This window comes from Cyprinodon tularosa, unplaced genomic scaffold, assembly GCF_016077235.1.
Source record: "Cyprinodon tularosa strain WSP-4 unplaced genomic scaffold, ASM1607723v1 ctg10, whole genome shotgun sequence".
Classification (NCBI taxonomy): domain Eukaryota; kingdom Metazoa; phylum Chordata; class Actinopteri; order Cyprinodontiformes; family Cyprinodontidae; genus Cyprinodon; species Cyprinodon tularosa.
The window spans coordinates 104,812-130,344 of NW_024037782.1; the positions used below are offsets into that span (position 1 = coordinate 104,812).

Here is a 25,533-nt window from a genome sequence, read left to right on the forward strand (position 1 = left end):
GATATATTAATGTTCACATGTACAGAATTTAATTAATTTGCTCACTTAATTGACTTTAGAGTACCATGTACTCAAAAGTAAAATAGCAATCAGGAAGATTGTTGGGGTTAACAACTATAGGAAGGAGAGGGGCTTGATTAAATAGGTTTTACTTCTTCACACCCTGTTTAAGATATAAGCGCTATATTATGCATATATATATATTCTTTGGATATATATAATCTTTATATGAGTAAATTTGGTAATTTTACTGGATTATCACAAATTAAGTTATTCATTCAATATTGGCAAACATGGGGTCACAAAAACACGTGAAGCCATTATGCAAAAATTTCTCTGAAAAAAAAAATTGTTTTAGATAATCTGGAGGAATGAAATTAGCAAAAGGGTATCAAAAAATGAATTATAGGCCACATACTTATTCATATTTATTTTGAAAAATTATTATGCAGACAGGTTGTGTTCAGTGAATACCAGATTGTGTGCAGAGCAGCACTGAACAGTATTTAACACTTCTCATTTCATCTCCAGCACAGATTGTTTCAGTCATATTAAAACTTGAAATATTGTCTTTTATTACAGTGGTTGTTTTTAAACACATTTCATCATTCACAAAGTAAACCAATAATTAAAGCGGTGTGATCAGTGTTAAACAGCACAGTAGATTTTTTTTATGGAAACAACTACCTTGCAGAAACATCATATATGTGCCAATAACATTAAAATGTACTAAGATGTAAGGGACAGATTCCTTGCTAAAGAGCATGTCACAGCTAAAAGGAGGCTATTCAAACACTAAACACTTCCTCAATTTCTTTCCTTTCCTACTTTATCTTAAACTTTATTCTCTCACAAATTCCTTAATTCTTTAGTTTCTTTTTTGCCTCCTGAAAACTGTTAGAATGTGAATTTTATTGTGAATTTCCTCAGATGCTGTCATATAGCATTTTCATCAGAAAAACCATGAAACAGAAAGTGAACTAAATCTGAGAACCTGTGGGATATTTGATGGTTATGAACAAGAGACCAGCTCTTTCCTCCCTCAAAAGATGAAGCTCAGATAAAAAATATCTGAGGCCCATGGTTTCCAACAAAAAAAGGTCAATGGGGAAGTATGTAAGAAAATGCTTAATTTATTCTTATTAGACTGGTGTACTTATTAAAGGTGTGGTGAAATGCAGCTAAAAAGAGGCAGAATAGATCAAATAACATGAGACAAAGAAGCAGAGAAGAGCAGACTGAGGTTAAAGGGAGAACAATCATGAAAAAATAGCATAAAGGTAAGAAGAAAGGCTGAAAATGAAGGGACAGATGAGGTTTGAAATGCTCATGTGATGCGTGTCCGTCTTCTTCTCTGCAGGCGGAGCAGGAAATAAAAATGAAGGGTTGGAGGCACATCCATCTGTCAGTCTCTGTTAGGCTCAGCATAATTACTGTGAAATGACAGATATCCATAAATTTAAGGAGGGCAGCTAGAGGAGAAAGGTGTGTTTTTGACTCAACCTGCAAGTCAGTAACATCTACTTGTAGCCATGATAACAACTATAATGTTGCTGTGAAAATAAAAGATTTCTCTTTTTGACGATGAAAAAAGCTCTTACTGTGTTGTCAAGTCAGTGGTTTTAATTTGCTTTCTGTGATAGTGTTTATGGGTCCAAAATCTGGATATTTTTCAAAAGGTTTAGTTGCTTAGATGTTTTCATGCTGGCTTAAGAGAAGTCCCCACAGTCTTTGATCTCACAATATAATGGTAAATTAAAAGTTTAACTTTCAGGTGTGGAGACAGCTTATGTAGATTGAGCATGAATTTATATTGAGAATTACTCAAGCTGCTACATGTTATGTCTCATTTGGGTACCTTAAGTCTAACAGAGGAGTGCAGCAACTTGCCCACAGTTTTGCCATATACATCACACTGTTATTATCCTACAAGTCCACACATAAGTGAAACCATAACTAACACGTTACCAGGGCAGTTCTTTACCATTTGACACACAAAATCAAACACATCTTTAAGTTGTTAATGGCTAAAAACAAGTAAAAAGCTGCTTTAGCTGGAATATTAAGTAAACAACTTTGTTATTTAAAGGCTGTGCAAAACAGAATCAGACTACATATAAGCATCATCATCAAATTTAGACTCTTTACAAAACAAAAATACTCTGAGTTGTTTGTTCCATTTTCTGTTCTGTGTAGTTGTCTCTAATGCTGTGATGGTATTCATTTTTGTGGGACTGGTCCTTTAAGACAGCTGGCAGCTTGGTCAGTCACCGCGCCAATTAGAAATGTGTCTCTTTCTCTGAAATGGTGGATACTTTTCCATCTGCTTTAAGTTTGGCATCATTGACAGCGTAAGGACTGAGGGCAGCAAGTTTGCCTCTCATTTTTAGGTCGGGGCTGGGAGTGGTCAGCTTCTTCATTCTCTGCAAACAGACAAAAACAAACAATAAATAAGTCCCTTCATACACCAAAAAAGTTCTCAATATATTGTTAATTCCCTAGTATTCGTTAAGTAATGGGTCCCAGTACCCAAATAATGTTTTAGCTGCTGTTCATTTCCCACAGTTTTACAAATCCATCAACACTGCAAAAAATGTAAATCTAAATGTCATTTTTCTTCAAATAATTGCATTTTTTTCTTAAGTGAGGAGGTAATTGAGACGCTTTACCAATGGAACAAGACAATTTACAATTAAGATAAGCCACAACAATTACAATTTCATGGTCTTATTTCAAGTGCAATTCAATTCAATTCAGTTTATTTATATAGTGCCAATTCACAACACATGTCATCTCAAGGCACTTTATAGTCCACCAGATCAAGCAGTCAAATTGATTCAAAGTTTTCTATCTAAGGAAAACAAGTGATTGCATAGACTCATTGTCATGTCAAAAAAGACTCGACTGGAATGCAATCCCTCACACTAAGCATGCTTGTAGTGACAGTGGAGAGGAAAAACTCTTAACAGGAAGAAACCTCCAGGCTCAGTGTGAGCGGCAATCTGCCGAGGCCGACTGGGGTTTAAGGAGACAGAAGCAGAGATACAAAAAGCAACTTTAAAAGGCGGCCCCATCTAGGCAACACATAGCCAGGCAGATGAGTTTTGAGACAACTCCATCAGAGGATGAAGAGAGCACATCCAGCCAGTCAAAGTCAGAGAAACAGGACTACACTGGAAAAACAGGCCAATTTCCAACATCTATAAACAAAGATGTTGATGGCAGCAGCACAGCTGATATTTCCCTCCAGGATGGTTTCACAGCCAAACAGGAACAGACAAGGCGAAGCTACAATAAAGTGCATATTATCTACTTATCTCATTTTAAGAGTAAATATACTCATTCCATTGCCAAATCATCTAATTTACCAACTCAAATGAAAGACATATTTACTTATATCTAGATTGTTTTTGCAGTGAAGAAGAGCATGATGTAAATACTGTACGTCTCCAGATTTCTATGACAGTAAATATATTGAAATCCCTGAAAGGGACTTATAAATTGTCCTAAAATAAATTAATCTTTAATCATAGATTAAAACTTTTGGACACAAACAATTGAGAAAAATAACCTTCGATTTGAGTGTTTGGAATAAACCTCCAAAAAGCTTTTCCTGTCCAATCAATAAACATAAGTATCTTGAGTTTTGGTAACACTGGGACTTAAAATAGAGGCGTAGGCCCCATTCAGATTGTCAGAAACCAATACCCCAAGTTGATTTAATTCCAGAGTTGTTAATCAAATGGTGAATATGTGGATAAACATTGCATGCCCACTGTTAGTTGGATAAATTTAAAGGCCTCTTGCAGAACACTAAAAATGTGTCATCATTAAAAAAAAAATTATGACGTAAACATATTCATGACCAAATCAGCACATAAATGGTGGGCCATAAAAAATATCAAACTAAAAACCGATGGAAAACCAACTGCAGTTTCCATTACTGGAAAGAGAACACTGGACAACTCTGGAGTGCTTTGTCAAAGATCCTTCACTCTTCTCCGCCTTGTGAAACATTAAATAAGACAAAGTGTTGCCTGTTGGCACACTGAGATTATACAAAATACTGATAAAGCAATGGTCAATTGTATTATAAACTAGCATCATAATAGAGGATTTTCTTGTTTTAGGACATTTAAACATCTACATCTATGGTGATTGTAAATGTTGCCAACATGATCAAATGTGGCTAATGTTAAGTTCTAGTGAAGGTTATCTAATGTGTGTTTTTGTTACCTCAGAAAAGGTTCCAGGAGTCTTCCAGATCATCCAGATAATACCCACTGGGATACACACCATGGAGGACATGGCCATAAACCAGCCGATGCCATAGCCCCAATCGGGATAGATGTACACGTTGTTGTACTTGAGAGGTTTGTATTTAATCAGGAAGAAGAGGAAAATTCCCTGTATAAAGAAAAATACATTAATACATTGTTTGTAAATCCTATTGTGTAAACTGTAAAGAAGAAAAAGATTTATATATATATATATATATATATATATATATATATATATATATATATATATATATATATATATATATATATATATATATATACACTATATTGCCAAAAGTATTTGCTCACCCATCCAAATTATTGGAATCAGGTGTTCCAATCACTTCCATGGCCACAGGTGTATAAATTCAAGCACCTAGGCATGCAGACTGTTTTTACAAACATTTGTGAAAGAATGGGTCGCTCTCAGGAGCTCAGTGAATTCCAGCGTGGAACTGTGATAGGATGCCACCTGTGCAACAAATCCAGTCGTGAAATTTCCTCGCTCCTAAATATTCCACAGTCAACTGTCAGCTGTATTATAAGAAAATGGAAGTGTTTGGGAACGACAGCAACTCAGCCACGAAGTGGTAGGCCACGTAAACTGACGGAGCGGGGTCAGCGGATGCTGACGCGCATAGTGCGAAGAGGTCGCCAACTTTCTGCAGAGTCAATCACTACAGACCTCCAAACTTCATGTGGCCTTCAGATTAGCTCAAGAACAGTGCGCAGAGAGCTTCATGGAATGGGTTTCCATGGTCGAGCAGCTGCATCCAAGCCATACATCACCAAGTGCAATGCAAAGCGTCGGATGCGGTGGTGTAAAGCACGCCGCCACTGGACTCTAGAGCAGTGGAGACGCGTTCTCTGGAGTGACGAATCGCGCTTCTCCATCTGGCAATCTGATGGACGGGTCTGGGTTTGGCGGTTGCCAGGAGAACGGTACTTGTCTGACTGCATTGTGCCAAGTGTAAAGTTTGGTGGAGGGGGGATTATGGTGTGAGGTTGTTTTTCAGGAGCTGGGCTTGGCCCCTTAGTTCCAGTGAAAGGAACTCTGAATGCTTCAGCATACCAAGACATTTTGGACAATTCCATGCTCCCAACTTTGTGGGAACAGTTTGGAGCTGGCCCCTTCCTCTTCCAACATGACTGTGCACCAGTGCACAAAGCAAGGTCCATAAAGACATGGATGACAGAGTCTGGTGTGGATGAACTTGACTGGCCTGCACAGAGTCCTGACCTCAACCCGATAGAACACCTTTGGGATGAATTAGAGCGGAGACTGAGAGCCAGGCCTTCTCGTCCAACATCAGTGTGCGACCTCACAAATGCGCTTCTGGAAGAATGGTCAAAAATTCCCATAAACACACTCCTAAACCTTGTGGACAGCCTTCCCAGAAGAGTTGAAGCTGTTCTAGCTGCAAAGGGTGGACCGACGTCATATTGAACCCTATGGATTAGGAACGGGATGTCACTTAAGCTCATATGTGAGTCAAGGCAGGTGAGCAAATACTTTTGGCAATATAGTGTATATATATATATATATATAAAACTAAATGAAACTATGTCAAGCATTAAATAGCAAATTTACATATTAGTTTTATGCTGAAATACTAGACAATTTATACTGAAATGTAGGTAAGAAACACCCAAGTCCATTTTCTAATAAGTGCACATACACAGGTCCACCCTACCTGCACTTCCAACAAATCGTGAAAGTATCTCCCCAATATAAAGTACTCTAGTCTTATTCTTTTTATCCTGAGGCCTTCCTATTCTTCTTAGAAACTTGTAAAGCACTTGCTTCTTGCAACTCTCAGCTATTATTAAAGTATACAGTAAGAGCAGTAGAGCTACAATGAATGGGTGAAACAGATGTTAAATGGATACATAAACAGTGCAAGTGTAAATGCCCAGAAAGAGGAAATAAACATGATCACACTACCAATGCCCCTCCCACAAACTTAAAGTCCAAAAAAGACTGTTCACTATGCGTTTATATAGACAGCATTGATGTATACATATCTAAATATGGTTATTAGAAATGGCTTTAGGAAATCTAGGCTTTGTTTAGCAATTTATTATTTATTTTCTATGGGGCCTATTCTTTTTTTGGCCACCTCTTAAAGTACACTACTCCATGCCTGGCCATCCCCTTCAACATTGGCTTGCTCCGTTGCTTTTCACAGCAGCTGCAATTCGTAGAATATTATATAATATAATATATAAATAATATATATGTATAATATTATCGCCTGGTGGGTGATAAAAAAATTTCTCATTTATTTCTACTATTCTTTGATAGTAAACATTAGGATGTGTGAGGTATCCACTAGTATATTTAACTAGTGCTTGCATACTACTTATTCCTTGTAATCCCAATGCAGCATGCTCTGGGACTGGTACAGAGTGACTGATTTATTCTAAAACACTAATTAGAAGTTATTCTGGAGGACACAACCCCTTTCATCAGGACCATGAGGTAGACTTAATTTGACTTTATAGCTAAAATTATTAATTTCCAAAGTTAGATTTGTTTTTTATCCTTCTAATGTGACACAAAGAACTGTAATAACAATGTGCTCGAGGATTAACAAAAAGTCATATTAACATTGGATGGCAATAGGTTCTCATCTCTGATCTACAGATAGTTTCCATTAACAGAGGTTAGGTTGGGTACTGTAAGCTTTACCCAACTCGGCTCCCTATTAATCCTGAATCCATTAACGGTAACTCTGACTTAGTTCTTAGCTAGTCAAGTCAATAGTGACACAATATATATATTTATTTCAGGTAGTGAAGAACAAACCATGTTTTAATGATTATAAACTGGCTCAAGCATCATTTGTCTTCTAGGGATGGAATTAATCTGACCCCCGGATGTCTCAAATCCAGGGACTTCCTCTCCTAATGCTTTCACAGTACGACATACTGAACCCTGTCAATTCTGAGTAATGCTGTCTAAAAGCTTATCATTACCCACTGTTAATGCTGACTGTCAAATTATTTGGAAAGTCCATTCCAACCTAATCCCCCACCTTTAGGTGATCACCAGTATGCGTCCCATTACATTTCTCTGTATCTTACATCTTTTGTAAAAATGTGTCTATTCCAACTTCTCTTTTCCCAAACCTAAAGCCTTTTTTAGTAGTGAGTAGGTTATTTTTGCAATTTGAACTCATTTTAAGAAAACATGTGTGTCCTAATTTTTACTCCTGTGTAAATAAGCTCTGAATTGGATTTGTCTTTGCAAACATAAAAACACACCCATAACATGTTTTTTTTTTTTTTCTGGTAGGAACATATTGTAGAAGTAGAAATGTACAGTAATTAAAAATGTTGTTTTAATTTAATTTATAATCTTAAAATTTCTTCACTTTTTTAAAGATGTACTACTTGAATAATACAATGAAAAAATAAATAAATAAATACAACAAAGGTTGGTCTAACAGTGGTCTGATATTACAAAAAAAAACTTTTTTTAAATGTACACCTGTATACCTTAGGGATTACTTAAAATAGCAGTTAGATTTATATCTACACATATCATAAAGCAACACTAACCAATACTAATATAAATAAATTATAAATAAATTATTCCTCGATATGAAAAATTTTCTGCACTTGCTTTAATACAAGCTACAAGGTACTGAAACTGAAAATGAGTTGGACAATAGGAGGGTTCTAGTTAAAGATTCATAGTTTTATAGCTATACTATTTCTGCTCTTGGTTTATAACAACTAGGGTTATGTTCCTCTACCAACCATTACCTTTCTATATGTCTTCACTTAACGTGAAATGATTGCAGCACTTACTTTTCAGGCATGTACCAGACAGAAAAACATTTTAGATTTTATGTGAAATCAAGCTTTAAAATTGATTCAGTCCACAGCAATGGCTCTGACATAGTTCAGCTATAGAACTAAACGATGAGAATAATTAATTTCAAAATAAAATAGTTGGAATGTTTTCACAGATACTATCACCTGAATTTAACCACACCGTTTTCAATCCCATATTTCTGGCAAGCCAAGCTAAGATAAAGTGAATCTAAATAACTGCATGAGTGTGTAGCTCACCACTTGCATGCTCATCTATGTGTCATCTACTCCTATTCATATGTCTGTGTCAGAGTCGGACTCACAGCACAGATGCCCGGGGTCAGGATCATCCAGCACCATTTGATTAAGAAGAAAGGTTTGTATCCAATCATATCCTCGATATTTAGGTAGAATCTGTCGCCTCCTGTAAGAAAACAAGTTTCACTCAGGAGTTTCTGCATGCATCATTAATATAACGACATGACTGATGTCTTTTGACAGTTCATGGTTGTGTAACACGTTGTTTTTGACTTAAAGTGGACAAATGTCTTTTGAAAGTTAGCATCAAGAGAGCCAGAGGCATCCTGAATTTTTTTCTGTAACAGCAGAATCTTTAGTCATATTTTGTTACAAATAGTCTGGGGAAATAACAATACTCATTTACCACGATTTAAAAAATATATCTGCATGCATTTTTGGTAGTCATCAATGTTATGTCCATTAAATTATGTTAGAGAACCTTATGTAAGATAAAAATAAAGAACACATAAAGGTAAAATTATGCTATTTTTCTTATGATATGGCTTTTAAATTGTTAAATGAATGGTGTATGTGTTTCTAAGCATTCTCCAGCAGATGGCAGAAAAAGTATATATTTCCACTGAGGAGCATCAAAACATGTTGCAATAAAAAAAAAATGTTGCTCAAGTCTATGAAAGTTGCATAAAGCCTAAACTGCTTTAAACTTGCAAGATGAGCAAGTTAAAAATACCACTAATAATGTTTTCTTGTGTTTTAGCTTTAAATACTCTTCTTACCATACACCCATCCGATGCATATGGACTCAAATATAGCCACAAAAAGCAAGCACATCCCACTGGCAGCATATGCGTCAAACAGCTGGAAAACATACATTCCTCCCTAATGGAAGGAGACAAGTGTCAGTTTTTCACACAAATATCAGCTGGTTGATACACATGAAGTGATAAACTGATTGTTTTATGCTTTGTAATATATTTAAGTCAACTTAGTGATATGGAGTTTTACATTACAGCAGGTCACAGCTTACACTTGTTAAAAATTATTCTTTAAAAAGAAAGAATTTGCTCCAGTTTACTCCAAACTAAAACAAGTTCAGAATACTCACAGGATTTCTCCAAATCTCTCGAATTACTTACTTAAAAATACAGTATATACTGTTTCACATTTCTTTAACTAAAACAAGCATACAAACATCCCCAGTCAGATTCCATTACAAAAGGTAGTGGTAGATCCAGAACCATAGTTTAGTAGTTTAAGTGTCTGAGAAGGTTTGCATATCTTAAAACAGGCCTTTAAAGAAGATTTGCATTTGCAATTCTGCACAAAGCATATAGCATTTTTTGTGTGTCTTACTGAATAAATATACAGAAAATATACTTATAACCAAATAAAGTGCAAAACAATTTTTCAAATCAGGAACTCAACAATGGCCTCAGTTTTTGCCTTTTTTCTACTTTTACATTTATTTTTACATTACATTCATCCTGTATTTTATATTGGGGACATTCCCAAAAAGCCAAAATTATCTTTCTTCTTAATACAAAGTCAATGTGGTTGACTTCTGTTAGCTTCTCCAGCAGTCAAGAACAACAGCAGGATAAACTGTAAAACCTTATATAACATATATACATTAGCAATAGTATGATAAAAATCTTGATTTGGCATTGAAATGGCAATATTTTAAAACACTGTTTTATCACAGTTACTGATTCATGGCCTATATCCACCAGCTTGTCATGGGCTACAATCCAGAACAAACTTCTGACTTAACATAAATTTCCCTCCTGGCTCCTTGTGACTCTTTACTCATTATAGCATCATGGAAACTGCAGAGAATTAATCATCTACAGAGTGGAGAAAATGATAGTAGTTCAAACAGAAGTCAGGCCTCTTAAAAATGCATCACCATAACACCACACACTGAAAATACACCATTTAATATTGTATTGAATTCTGGAGATATATATAAATAACAGTAAAGCATGATTAAATTTGGGTGGATGGAAGTGCATTGAACTGAAAAGCTTTTAAAGAAATAAAGATTTTAAAATGTGTGAGAGGATAACCCTGTCCTACTGCAAGAAAAATATGAGAGAAAGGTTTCAGAAGCACAGAGTGGATGTTGCTGCAAATGACAGAAGATCTAGGTCACACCTAGCAGCATCTTTAGGCAATTATACCGAATATACAGTTGGACTAAAAAATAATCCTGAAAAACGAAAATTTAAAATACCATTTAAATCATACCAACATATTTCCTGTTTCTGTTTTTAGGGAACCAGACCTTATTTGTACACAACCTCTTCCTGCAACTCTATCATGTACTTCTTTATTGAAAAAAATCAAAAACATCCACCAGCACCTTGGATCAATCCCTCACCTCAGTGTCTCAGCTGACTCCCAACCATCTACACACCCACTGTCCTTCTTCCAGCTCCCCACTCCATCAGAAATCAGCAAACTCAACCAAAAATCCAAGTCATTCACTTGTCAACTGGATCCCCTACCCACACAATTTGTTAAAGTCTTCCTCGCTTCTCTCGTCCCCCTCATGTCTGCCTAAATCCACTTGTCTCTCACGACTGAAACTCGTCTCTGACCACTGGAACTGTCCCTTCAGTCCAGTTCATGCCTACTGTATTCCAAAGCACTGAAACAGCAGTAAACAAAATCCCCAATGATCTCCTCATGGCAGCTGATTTTGACTCCTAACCACACTGCAAAAAATATAAATCTCAATAAGTTATTTTTTCTTAAAATAAGTGTGTTTTTCCTTGATTTGAGGAGGTAAGTAAGACACTTTGCCAATGGAACAAGACAATTTCCTTTTAAAATAAGAAAAAACTATTTTATCGTCTTATTTCAAGTAAATATTATCTAACTATCTTATTTTAAGAGTGAAAATACTCATTCCATTGGCAAATCATCTTATTTACCTGCTCAAATTAAGGCTAAATATACTTAATTTAAGCCATTTTTTACTTATTTCTGGATTGTTTTTTCAGTGCATCCTCATCCTTCTTGACATGCACGCAGCCTTTGATACCATCTGTCACTCCACCCTCCTCAAAATCTTCAATTGGCATCGCCCCATTTCATTAGCCTGGTTTACATATTACCTCTTTGGCCCCACTCAGTTAATTCAACTCAAGTCCTTCAAATCCATTGCCTCCCCCGCCACGTCAGGGGTGCCCCAGGGTCAGTCCTGGGGCCCCTCCTCTTCATCATCTACCTCCTTCCCCTTGGCAGTATCATCGTGACACCCAGCTCTACCTCACCACTAAACCCTCATCCACTCTTCCACCCACCTCCCTCACTGATTTCATCTTTGAAGTTAAAACCTGGTTGACGCAAAACTTCCTTAAGTTAAACAGCAGTAAAACCGAGGTTTTGCTCATTGGCACCAAATCCCCCTCATCCAATCCTGTCTGCATTACTGTAATTCTCTATTTTTTGGTCTCCCTCACAAATCCCTCCATAAACTTCAGCTGGGGCAGAATTCAGCTGTCTGCATCATCACTCGAACCCCCTCGATCTACCCCATCACTCCTATCGTCTGAGAGCTCCACTGGCTCCCTGTTCAGTTCTGTATTCAATTCAAAATCCTCCTGCTAATATTCAAGTCCATCCACAACCTTGCTCCCCCAAATCTTTCTGACCTTATCCTTGTTCCCAATCCATCCCGCTCCCTCAGATCATCTTCCTCCACACAACTTTCTGTCCCCTCTGCCAGTCTCGGTACCATGGGGAGCAGAGCATTCAGAAGATCTGCTCCACGTCTCTGGAATTCTTTACCATCCCTACTCAGAAACATTGACTCACTTACCCATTTCAAATCTCAACTCAAAAAAACATCTACATGTAAGACTGCCTTTTCTATCTGGCATCTATTGGTATTTCCATTGCCACTGTCAATTTTATTGATTTTATTTTTATTTCTTTTAATTCATTTTGTGTATCTTCGTATGGTGTCCTTGAGGGTCGACAAAGGTGTCTTCAAATAAGATCTATTACTATTTTTATTATTATGACAAAAAACAAGTCATGAACGGTTTCCCACAAATCAGTATAACGAAGGAACAGGGTATGAATTACTGCAAGGAAAGCTCAGTTCAATTGAACTTATCTTTAAAGAACAAAATAGCTTTCTAAAAAATCTGGCCCTCTAACCTGGCTGAAATGAATAAGAGCAGAACATTTTGGTTTAAGACAACTCAAAACAAGTGTGACCTGCATGTAGGGAGACCAGATGCAACTTTTGCATCAAAGGGACTTTAACAAAATATCCATGGCGGTAGAATTTGTATTTAACAACTATTATTATTGTTTATATGCTTTATGTCCAAAACATTTGAAAGAATTGTATGTTACAACTTTCAACTGGGAATCTTTTTATCTCTAACCTAAAGCTTAAAGAGTTACATTTTGGATCAAACTGTTTAAACAGTAAGCAGAATCTTACAACAATTTCCTCAAAGAAAGAAAATATTATTGCAAATATTTTACAACAACAGCTCGAAAAAGTTTTAATTACCAGTAGGTAGTTAAAGCAGTTTGTATTGTATTTTTTGTTCTTGTTGTTATCTCTCCATTCGACCCATTTAAGCGTCCAATTCTTCCTCCATCATGCTGAAGCTAGAAAGTAATCTACAGTCTCCTTCATGGGCCAATATTGTCCAGGACCCTTGAGACAAGAGCCCAGGGTTTTTGCCCTCATCCTGTTTTCCTAAATAAATATAATTATGCTGTTGAGGCTCTTTTTTATCTCTGTACATGCTGCCTAAAAGCAATATAAGTTATCACAGTCCCTTACCTCCATACACATGATGAGTCCTATTAGGAAGGATACTATGGACATGCAAAGAATAAGCAGCTCTCTGCGGTAACCCTTTCGGAAAGTCTCCGGGTACATGTCCACAACAGCTGTCACTAAACTTTCCACACACACAAACTGAAAAAAAAAAATAAATCAATTAATTACATTTAAAGCAAATGCAGTGCTCTTTTTTTTAAACTGAGTTAGCACATTACACTGAATGGTACATTACATAGTTTTTCAAGTATATATATATATATATATATATATATATATATATATATATATATATATATATATATATATATATATATATATATATATATATATATATATAGAGAGAGAGAGAGAGAGATGTAATGGTAATAAAAATTCTAATAAAAATATGACATGCAGTCACAATGTACAAGCAAAATACATAACAGAAAGACAATATTAATGGACAGTTTTCAACATATTCACTTATTCATACTTTGATTAAAAAAAAATAAGGCACATGTGACTTCTTGGAGGTACTTTTTAAAAATTTTAAGTGATACCATTGGTGAAATAATAGTTGGAAAGATACAAAAAACATTTAATTCAATTCAAAAATACTCTCATGAGTTCAAACTATAAAAATTAATACCTACTACTCATTAATACACATTTTAATTAGATTTTTTGTTTTATCATAGCATCAAAATCTATATAGTACATGTTATTTCATTATTCGTGATTAATACTTGAAACTGACATAAACTATTCACTTTGAGATAAAGGGAGAGAGAGATTCTACTTTACAGCTCGACTTTTACCCCCTTTAATTTCTAAGCATTATGCCGTAGAATTACACCCAATTTCTTTTTTTTCGTGATTACCTATTTCACTGTATTTTGCCGTATGTGTAGAACGAAGATAGAAATATTTTTCATTTCTGTTGAAGTAGAGTGGCTTGGTATATTTTCAGCAATGGGCAGGAGTAAGTAATTCTTGGTTTGGAATATTGAAACGTTGCCATAAAAGACTCATTAGCAAATTTCAATCTAAGCAATAATCTATAATATATAAAGTATATATTTTTTCAACCAATTAGTTATTCTGCCATTTAATTTGTCACCGGTCAGTGATTATTACTGGTGCCAGCCTACTGATTTACTGCATGCATCTCAATGATGCAGGCCAGATTTGTGGTTAGTTAAACATCTGCTTCGTGTATCCTGTCCAAGCTTCTGACTTGTTACATTTAATAGAACCTTACCAGTGGCTATCAACTTCATAAATGCAATCATTAAAGTGAATTAAATGTGCACTAGAATGCACTTGATTTCATGCGTATGTTGCACATTAATCAGCTGTTGAGCCCGCTGTTGGATATAATCTCCCCTCTGCTCTGAAGCAGCAGGACAGACTGCCTGTCAGCCTCTCTGAGAAATACCTGCTGAGATTTGGGCCTTCTTGCAATGAAGCAACCAGGGAGAAAATAGTCCCCTGATAAGATAACATGCAAAAATGTGTCACTTTCAGTAAGGCTCAACCACCTATGGGGTCTATGGAGCAGGGCAGGCCTGGGGCTGGTTTTAAAGCTGGCTGCTCCATGCTGATCGACAGTGGCAAGACAAAGATTTTCCTCACGAGACTCAGGCAAGAGAGGAGAAAGATATCATTCAGTTTGAGGCGTCGTATTGTGCCGAACTTTTACCACGGCTTCTGGATTTTACAATTTCAGAGAGATTCACAACAGCTTTTTTCATTCATTGTATCAATCGGTTTTAACATTTGTTAATCCAGTAAATTACTTTTGGATTTATTTAACACCACTGAGCCTCCCCTATTCCAGAGAGCACCCCTGAACCAGACCACATTGTCACCACATGGCATTGAGGAAGCGCATCAAAAAATTAAACTGTTTTTTTTTTTTCTTTTAGTGGTGATGCCTATATTGAAGGAATCAAGCTGGCATGATATAATGTAGCTAGAATCAAGATCAGACATACCGAAGTCGATAGGGTTCTAGGCAATGATGCATTTCATGGCATAACTGTTAGGTTTGCATTGAGAATGTATTGCAGTTAGTAAAACCACCAGATTCCACACGTTAGCACTGTTCCTGTGACAGATTCTCTGCTGGTACCATGTGTCCTGTTTCATGATTTTTCTAAGAGGCCCTGGAATGGAAGGTGCCTAAGATCAGGCGACATGGTCTATCTGTACCACACACAAGGGCTCTGCTTTCAAACAAGGAGATGTGTCAGTATGCTGGACATAGCAGAAGTCAAGTCAGAAAGCATGGCGATGCACACGCGTTAGCTGGTCCATGCTTAATGTAGATTTGCAATTGACAGGATGCCTGGCGGAGGTGAGCGTTAACTGGTGCTGCAGATCCTGAACATATGCCAGAGTGGCAAGGCCAAAGCCTAAATCCTCTAGACTTAAATTTAAGAATGGATACTAAGTCTTTTGAGAATAACAATGACAGTTCTCAATTTTGTTCACCTCCGACCGATGGAGCAACTATGTTGTTCTATCATATGAATGGTTCCACATTCTTAGTAACTATTCTGTTTATCACAGGTGACAGACCGCTCTTTGGCATTTACCATCAAATAACAAAAAAACTCAAATTTTCTGTTCTGTTTTAGACTGTCTGGCTCCGGACTTTATGCACATACTGTCTTTTGGCTTCAAAGAGCTTTGAGTTGAACTTAAACATGAATCAGATTAATCGTGATTAATTGATTATTGAAATAATCAACTAATTTAGTAATAATTTAATCATTAACTGTGGTATAGAGACTGTAAAACAGGCCGCAGCAATTACCTCAAAATTATGAAAAAATATGTAAACATTTTGCATTTAAAATAAAAAAAATGTCTCTGTCAATATGCTCTATTCAGAACCCTGCAATTTGAAAAGTTTTAGTTTTACCAGGTTTTAGTTTGTAAAATGTAATCTTTAAGGAACCTTTGTAGCCTGGGTGCCATTCCGAACTTAGTCCCGCCCACAAGGTTTGAGGTCGGGAAGTTTGGTCTGGCTCTGCTCCATAGTAGCGCGAGTATTATCGCCCACTGTCAGGCGATCCAATCAAATTGTCAGGGCGGGCTTTATACTATGATGGACAGATGATACAGATGATTACAGTAACGTAATCAACCACGTGACCAAAGCGCGCTTGGGTGACAACAACAATGGCTGCCGCCGGAGAGTTGAGGTGAGTAGATTCTGCTATTAGGTCTGTTCTAGAAGATATCGACAGCAATTTATTTTAAAAGAGGAACAGAGAAACGCGATCAAGGCTCATCTTCTTATTCTAGGCGTGAAACTGCACGCTTTGATTTTTGTTGACAACAACTATGCGTTGCTTAACATACGTCACGCACTCCGTTGCTCTTATTGGTTGTACGTCTGTCCAATTGAGTGCAGAGGCATTTTTTTTCCTGGTTCGTTCAAAACACGCCCCATAATCACAGCTCTATGGAGCAGTATCAGACTCATATTCTGACTAGAATTGAGTAGGACTACGTCAGGCTAGAACCTTTGGCTATCTGATTATGAATCGATTAATCAAAAAAAAAAAATCAACAGATTGATTTGCAAAATAATTGTTAATTGCAGCCTTAAACTTGATGAAGATCTACATATGTAAGATGCTGCTTTTTACTGTCTAACTGACGCGCTCTGGGATGGAACGGACACATACGTTCAGTAGTGGAGGATGTGGAATTACTGTGCAAGAAAATACTTGAAATAGCAGCGAAAAAAAACATTTGCATAGGGCAGCAATAATATTTCTACCCCAAGCCTAAATGTGTTTATACCAATTGTAGTGTATGGGTCATTATTTACCAAACAAGATCCTGATTTCTAATAAATACTCAACTCAGCCTTTAAAAGAAATCATCAAAAATGTATGTATAATTTACAACAATACGTCATAAGTCTTATCTTATGACTATAGTGTATTTGATGTTTTGTAGTGTATTTGATGTTTTGTAGTTGTTAGATTCTGCACTATAATCATCCTCCAATCAGAAGATTTATTCTCACCTGACTGTCCAAGCCAAGGAAGATCAGCATCATAAAGAAGAGACAAGCCCAAAGTGGAGACAGAGGCATCATAGTTACAGCTTTGGGGTATGCAATGAATGCAAGACCAGGACCTAAATAAAACAAAGAATAATTTATGGTCACTGGCTTTCTGACAGAATGAAGAAAAAGTTCTACATTTGCTTTCTTTTGTAAAAGCGAAAACAATTGATTAAAGGTATACTGACTCTGTAACATTATTTTTGGCTCAAAATAATGTTTTAACTGTTGATTAAGATAACAGAGTGGGTTACTCTTTATCTTATTTCTATTTACTCAAAAAGAATCCTCATATCAGCTTTAAAAAATTGAGTTCTATGGTGCGTTCGAAGGACCTACAGTATGTCACTGTTATTGCACTGCTGGTTGAAATTATGTGTGTGTTTTTGTGTTGGGATCCCGTCACATTCTCTAAATTATTTATGATGAGCTGAATAAACCATAATGCAACATTTTAAAAGCTTAAGCGAGGAGTGCTGTGTTACATAATATGGAAGATTCCTCAGTTTAATATCACTTATGAGCTTAAATACTCACTTTCATACAGGTGCTGGTCATAAAATTAGAATATCATGAAAAAGTAGATTGATTTCAGTAATTCCATTTAAAAAGTGAAACTTGTATATTATATTCATACATTACATACAAACTCATATATTTCAGATGTTTATTTTGTTTAATTTTGATGATTACAAATGACAAAAAATGAAAATCTCAAATTCATCATATCAGAAAATTAGAATATTGTGAAAAGGTTCAAAATTGATGGCCCCTGGTGCCACACTCTAATCAGCTAATTAACTCAAACCACCTGCAAAAGCCTTTAAATGGTCTTTCAGTCTAGTTCTATAGGCTACACAATCATGGGGAAGACTGCTGACTTGACAGTTGTCCAAAAGACGACCATCGACACCTTGCACAAGGAGGGCAAGACACAAAAGGTCATCGCTAAAGAGGCTGGCTGTTCACAGAGCTCAGTGTCCAAGCACATTAATAGAGAGGCGAAGGGAAGGAAAAGATGTGGTCGAAAAAAGTGTACAAGCAAGAGAGATAACCGCACCCTGGAGAGGATTGTGAAACAAAACCCATTCAAAAATGTGGGGGAGATTCACAAAGAGTGGACTGCAGCTGGAGTGAGTGCTTCAAGAACCACCACACACAGACGTATGAAAGACATGGGTTTCTGCTGTCGCATTCCTTGTGTCAAGCCACTCTTGAACCACAGACAGCGTCAGAAGCGTCTTGCCTGGGCTAAAGAGAAACAGGACTGGACTGCTGGTGAGTGGTCCAAAGTCATGTTCTCTGATGAAAGTAAATTTTGCATTTCCTTTGGAAATCAAGGTCCCAGAGTCTGGAGGAAAAGAAGAGAGGCACTTCATCCACGTTGCTTGAAGTCCAGTGTAAAGTTTCCACAGTCAGTGATGGTTTGGGGTGCCATGTCATCTGCTGGTGTTGGTCCATTGTGTTTTCTGAGGTCCAGGGTCAACGCAGCCACATACCAGGAAGTTTTAGAGCACTTCATGCTTCCTGCAGCTGACCAACTTTTTGGAGATGCAGATTTCATTTTCCAACAGGACTTGGCACCTGCACACAGTGCCAAAGCTACCAGTACCTGGTTGAAGGACCATGGTATCCCTGTTCTTAATTGGCCAGCAAACTCTCCTGACCTTAACCCCATAGAAAATCTATGGGGTATTGTGAAGAAGAAGATGCAATACACCAGACCCAACAATTCAGAAGAGCTAAAAGCCACTATTAGAGCAACCTGGGCTATCATAACACCTGAGCAGTGCCACAGACTGATCGACTCCATGCCACGCCGCATTGCTGCAGTAATACAGGCCAAAGGAGGCCCAACTAAATACTGAGTGCTGTACATGCTCATACTTTTCATGTTCATACTTTTCAGTTGGCCAACATTTCTATAAATCCTTTGTTTTTATTGGTCTTCAGTAATATTCTAATTTTCTGATATGATGAATTTGAGATTTTCATTTGTTGTCATTTGTAATCATCAAAATTAAACAAAATAAACATCTGAAATATATGAGTTTGTATGTAATGTATGAATATAATATACAAGTTTCACTTTTTAAATGGAATTACTGAAATCAATCTACTTTTTCATGATATTCTAATTTTATGACCAGCACCTGTACATTGACAGTATTTACAGAATCAAATCACTCCTCTAAAATTTTCATTCATTGTCATTTAAGTTTTATTTTAATTGATGATCTCTCACCAGATTCAGCTACAGCCTCTATAGGAACATTTTGTTCATAGGCCATAAAACCCAGGACGGAGAAAATAGCAAAACCTGCAACAAAGCTGGTTCCGCTGTTCAGACAACATAGCATGAGGCAATCCCTGATTGGAAGGACAAAGACAAAAATTATTTACCATTTTAACCAAACAATCACATATTTGTTTAGTGGTTTATTTCTTCCCTTGTGTTGCTATTTTTGTCTTTTAATTGTACCTTTATATAGTCAAAAAACCTCCTTACTTGTAGCAGTTGTTGTTGTAAGAATTGTAACTTCCAAGAGCAGTGAGACAGCCCAGACAGATAGCATAGGAAAAGAAAATTTGGGTTCCTGCATCCACCCATACCTGTTGCAAAAACAAATACATTGTAAAGAAATCGACCATGGTGATAATATTGTCTTCTGATATAGTTTGGCCTAAAACTGTCTGATTTTTGGTTAAAGGTTTCAAATTGCATATATATTTATATACATATATATATATATACACACATATATATGTGTGTCTTTTTACTGTCTTTAATGGAAAGACATTAAAACTTTCAAGCATATAATGGCATAAATCATACTTATAATTGCCCTTTTGAAAAAATCTATTATTTGAATCCAACCTGTTCTTTTTAAAATGGTACATTAATTTACCCAAATGAAACAAAGCTGAAGGCAGCGAGGATAAACATTAGCTAAAGACAGATATAGACTCCGCAATAACAGAGAAATGTGCTTTCTAAACAAGAGCTCCAAGATAAGTTGTTTCCAAAAAGGAAACTATTAAGACCTCAAGTCCTCCCACTTTTTAAAGAAAATCTTTTGGACAACACACAAGAAAAAGGTAATGCCAACTTCATTTGTCAAAAAAGAGTTGCAAGAACACCTAAACCAGGGCTGTCAGAAGAGTAAAGCATAATTTTTGTTGTTGTTGCCTGGGAAAGAAAGATAACAAAATTCTTTGTTCTTGTGGAACACGTATTGTAAGGGCCTTTAATTAAGCGCAAGAAAATTTTTCCCTAAAGGCCATGTTTGTCATGTTGGTTTGTAGTATTTTTTAGACCCACATGTAGAATCAGAAGGCGAACCAGCGAGTTTTAACCTTTCATTTACAACCCCCCCCCCCCCCCCCCAAAAAAAAATCAAGAATTTGGAAGCAGAACAAGCTAGTCATTTTGATTTTAAAGTGTCCTCAGGTGTGCAAAAATATGGGTTGCTGCCATCAGCAAAGATCCTCTCTGTGACAGGAAGCTTACTTATACCAGAAAGGACTGACGAGGGATCCATTTCTCTGGTCTGTATCCCTCCCAATCAGCCAAATACTGAAAACCCCTACTTCGGCAATGAACGTCCAAAATCCTTCACACAGTAAAGGCTGGGTGTCTGCCAATGTCTAGGAAAGGTGGTGCGGGACTGGAGAACGGGCAAAGAGGACTAGGTAGGACAGGGTTGATCAGAGAGAAGTTGGGAAAAAAAGGAAGCAGGTGTCAACCGGATAAAGCCATCTGAATGCATTCCTCTAGATTATTTTGTTGTTATGCCAAAGTTCTCTCATGAAATCTGTTGCCAGTGTGAATAGCCAATAATATTATCTACAGTTGTAGACTTCTCTCCGCAAGCTAGTTCATCCTTAATTCTTTCATCCATGGCCTGAAGAAAAGCTACCTTCAAAGCATCAGGGTTACAGGCTTAAGAGACTGTTAAAGTTCAAAACTCAAAGGCAAAGTATGATACTGACTGGCCTGTTTTAAAATGGACACCTTACAGGAAATGCCAGAAACTGACTCAGTACATCCGAATGTTTGTTTGAACTCGTAGATAAACTGATCAAAGGAATTGAAACTGACCCTCAAATCTTGCTTTAGCGCATTGCAGGGCTCGACCTCTCAATAATTCACTCACAAATTTGATCCTTTTTAAAACAAGAAAGACTTGGTGGATTGACTGAAAAACTAGTGAACATTGTAACAGGAATCAGCAATACCTTCCAATTTGACATGCATAAGGCAAAATGAAAATGAGAAGTTGCAGGAGTAGTTTGTTCAGTAACGGCAGTGCGCTGGTGTAGAGGGCAGAGATGGCAAAAGTACTCACTTTCCGTACTTGAGTAAAAGTACAGATACTTGTGTTAAAAAATACTCTGGTAAAAGTGGAAGTACTGATTAAACGTCTTTACTCAAGTAAAAGTAACACAGTACAGGCTTGTAAATTTACTTAAAAGTATAAAAGTAAAAGTAGAAACCAATTTTTTCATGCCGTTGCCTACATTTTAAATGGATGTCTGCCAATAGGACTAGATCTCCGTTGTGTTCATTTTCAATCATCTCGTCGTCCATACTACTATGCTAACGCCACCGCCACCAAGCTGCAATGATTTGCCGCGAATGAATACCGAAATCTGTCAATTCATCTTGTAGTGGGTGCGTCAAATGCAACGTAGATTCCCATCCAACTATACTGAATTTGGTATTGATGACGTGAAAAATAATAACGGTAACTCCATTGAAATGATTCAAAACTAAAGTAACGAGCCAATTTTTTTAAAATGTAAGGAGTAGAAAGTACAGATATTTGTGTAAAAATGTAAGGAGTAGAAGTAAAAAGTCGCCATAAAAATAAGTAGTAAAGTAAAGTAAAAATATTCGAAAAATCTACTTGAGTACAGTAACGAAGTATTTGTACTTCGTTACTTCCCATCTCTGGTAGAGGGGGTAGACTCCACGGAAGTGTTTATGTAAAGGATAGGTAGGGTTGGGAGGTTCTTTATTGAACCGAGTAGAAGACTCAAGGTATTCAGTGATCCTTATTGTAATGGAGATGTGCAACAAAAACAAACAACAAAGGTAAAACATACCTGAGAAGCCTATCATGCTGGCCATGTGATTTAGTAGGGTTTATTACTTGGATGATTTTATTTTTGCTTATTTATTTATTTTTTAAACTGAAATGGACAGATGCCAGTTTTTATAATGGGAGTTAAAGAAATAATATATAGTCTTTGAGCAAAGGTGAGTCTAGCTGCTCAGTTTGTAAAATAACTTTCAATACATTAATAGATATAGAGCCTAATCGCCCCTTTATGATCTCTTGGTTTATTTAATGCAAAAAGCCTAATGCAGATGTCTTTAATAGAAAGAGAATAATGTTAGTAGCTTACTACAAATAATTTATAATATTATTAAGAGGGTATTTAAATGTTTAGATAAAAAAAAGTTTTATTTTTTGTAAACTAAATGTTAACTTTCGATCAGGAATAAAATATTTATTACAAAAAATTAAATTGTCTAGAGCTGTTTTAAACGAAAAATAAATCTGTCTAAGTCTAAAATATTTGACCAGATAAAGATTTCAGGTCAAAGAATCAACACCTTTTGGTCTTGAGGGTGGTCTTAAAAGTTGATTTATGCTTAATCGACTGTTCTGAACTGTACTTTTTGTGCATTATGATCTTTTCATAATATTGATATACCACACAGATAAAGAATTTTACATAATTATTTCATGATCCTAAAAACATTACATCCCTAAAGATAGCCATTTACTATATCTTCAATGCTTTAAGATAACACTTTGTAAATAAACTTTTTCAGCCTTTTTCCATTTTTTTTTCTTAATACCTGTGTGGACAACATATTTGGTTTATTAACCCACTCAGGAATGTTTGCATGCAAAATGGCTCAGTGAACTTACAAATCTGTATTGTGAAGCTCAGTTTTGGAGCAGCACAGGACCCAGGACCCACAGGATAGCATGGGGTGCTAGCAAATTCAAACTTAATGCAGCATGACTCTGAAAACTCTCTCACATCTCCATTCAGCAACTAATCTCATTTCCCCACAGGAAAACAATTAACAAACGCAAGGTCTTTGCTCCCTCCTGGGAGTAACCAGGGTAACTTCTGTGACCTCACAAACACAGGACTGTTCCTCTGGAAGAACAGGCTTTTCTCTCCTAATGTTCATTAATGTTCCCTTTAGTTCAACCTCGGCTGATGGCCGCACAGCACAGGAAAACCGTAAAAGCCCAGGTTTAGACAACCGTTTGTTTATGTTGTGCGTAATTTGGCCTTATTGTGTTTAGTTATGTTGAGATTCTATTGCTAGAATATTGCATAGTAAAGAATTAAGCATAACAGGGATGATAGACAAATAAATGTTCTTAGGAAACATATATTTGCATAAGGAAGGTGTGTTTCCTTAGAAAAAGAATTAGTCGAGTGTAAAACATCTGGACTAGTAAAAGAGGTCCAGCTTCATTTGTTCAAGAACTTTTCACTTAATGCTTTTCTAAAACCATTGTTTATTAGTAGCATTCCAACAAAGTTATTCTTGTCGAATATATATAAAACAATAAAAATAAATGAAAACTTAATTAATGGATGAATTAATTTTTTTACTGTCATTGAAGCAGAATTGACTAACACCGAAAGATTATCCGTTATTTAACAGAGTTTAGGAGATTTTTTTTTTATCTCTAGCCTCAGTGTGTGGGAGCAAACCATTGTTAAACTTTTAATTATTACTTAATCTGGAAATATGGGTGGGTTCAGGAGAGTAGATATGTTACTTAAGCAATTTAATGAGTTATAAAGGTTAGCAATCTTGCCATACTTGAATTCAATGTTCTATAATTTTTTTACATTCTTGACAGCAGGTGGTAAAAATAGCGTTGTTTTTCACATCATGTTACTCCACAAGAAAAAAGGGAAGTAATGGTTTTATCATTCTATTCAATATAAAAGGGAAATTATAAAACCCAAAAGTAATTTAGTTTATACAATTCTAATCATATTTATTCAGTCGACAGGAAAATATTACAACTAGGGCTGCACTAGGGCTGCAGCTAACTATGTTTTATAATTATTTTGCAAATCGATTAATCTGTTGATTATCTTTTTGATAATTGGATAGCAAAAGGTTCCACTTGAGTAGTCCTGGATAGAGCATGTTTTTTTTTATATTAAATGTAAAATGTTTATTTTCTTTTACAATTTTTGTATAAATAATGCTCTAAGTGGTTTTCTCTGTCAGCCAAAGGCATGTGTAAAAGTCTCTATACTCCAGTTATGGTTTAATCGGTTACTAAATTAGTTGAAAATTATTTCAATAATCAATAAATCAGAATTAATCCGATTAATTGTTTCAGCCCTAATTACCACCCGCTGGTAGATACAGATGCACCAATGGAAAATATATCAGGTCAGATCTCTAACAAACATTTCTTCTCTTACCAAAGATAGGAGAGCTTGTTTCTTAAAATAACATAATATTACTCTTATTATTACAATTAATACATATTAGACTAGAGTCTTAGTATGGCCCCTATGCTCTTTTTTATTGACTTCCAACCATGTAGTTTGTGTAAGTAAATTGAAACTATTGCAAACTGTAAAAATCCTTTTGTTTTTTCAGTATATTTTTTCCATCTTGTCACTTTAGAAGTTATAGTGAAGTATAGACTCTCTTTTCTTGTGTTTTATAAATTTTACAAATTATGGTTTTACTTAAAGGGTGTAAATTTCAATTAAAATACATGGGTAGCTAATCTTGGTGTACATTAAAACAAACAAGATTGTCTTATCATTTTTTGTGGTTCAACAAAGTTAACAAAGTATTTGTTTAGATAGCAATCCAGTGAGAGTGACCTATCTGTATTAAACAGATTTCTAAGAATAGGTCATGGCGGGCCGATCAGATGAGGTTTATCACAACAAACCTCTGTAAGGGGATGCATGCAGTACCAATACTCAGACCCAGGTCTTCATAATCAATTTTTTATATTACGTTTTATTTCTTTTTTCTATGGCCGAAGTATTGTTTTCAGTTTCAAAATTGAAGGCTGCACGGTGGTACGGTTTGTAGCACTGTTGTCTTTTGGGTTCAAATGCCAGCCCAGAGTATTTCTGCATGGAGTTTGAATGTTCTCCCCGTGCATGCATGGGTTCTCTCCGGGTACTCCAGCTTCCTCCCACAGTCCAAAAACATGACTATTATGTTAATTGGTATCTTTAATTAGAGTGTGTGCATGGTTGTA

The 25,533-nt window shown here is 36.2% G+C and overlaps 1 protein-coding gene across 1 annotated transcript in view; it reads right to left on the reverse strand.

The window, feature by feature from the left end:
- Positions 1 to 415: 415 nt before the first annotated feature.
- Positions 416 to 25,533, reverse strand: part of slc6a11b (solute carrier family 6 member 11b) — a 41,673-nt gene continuing 16,555 nt past the window's right edge. Inside the window, exons 8-15 of the mRNA XM_038289802.1 lie at positions 19,755 to 19,858; positions 19,491 to 19,615; positions 17,207 to 17,319; positions 13,177 to 13,314; positions 9,140 to 9,242; positions 8,426 to 8,526; positions 4,237 to 4,407; positions 416 to 2,423 (exon numbers count right to left, since the gene is read on the reverse strand). Coding sequence (XP_038145730.1) covers positions 2,280 to 2,423; positions 4,237 to 4,407; positions 8,426 to 8,526; positions 9,140 to 9,242; positions 13,177 to 13,314; positions 17,207 to 17,319; positions 19,491 to 19,615; positions 19,755 to 19,858 — 999 coding nt within the window. The 3' untranslated portion in view covers positions 416 to 2,279. The remainder of the gene's footprint in view (positions 2,424 to 4,236; positions 4,408 to 8,425; positions 8,527 to 9,139; positions 9,243 to 13,176; positions 13,315 to 17,206; positions 17,320 to 19,490; positions 19,616 to 19,754; positions 19,859 to 25,533) is intronic.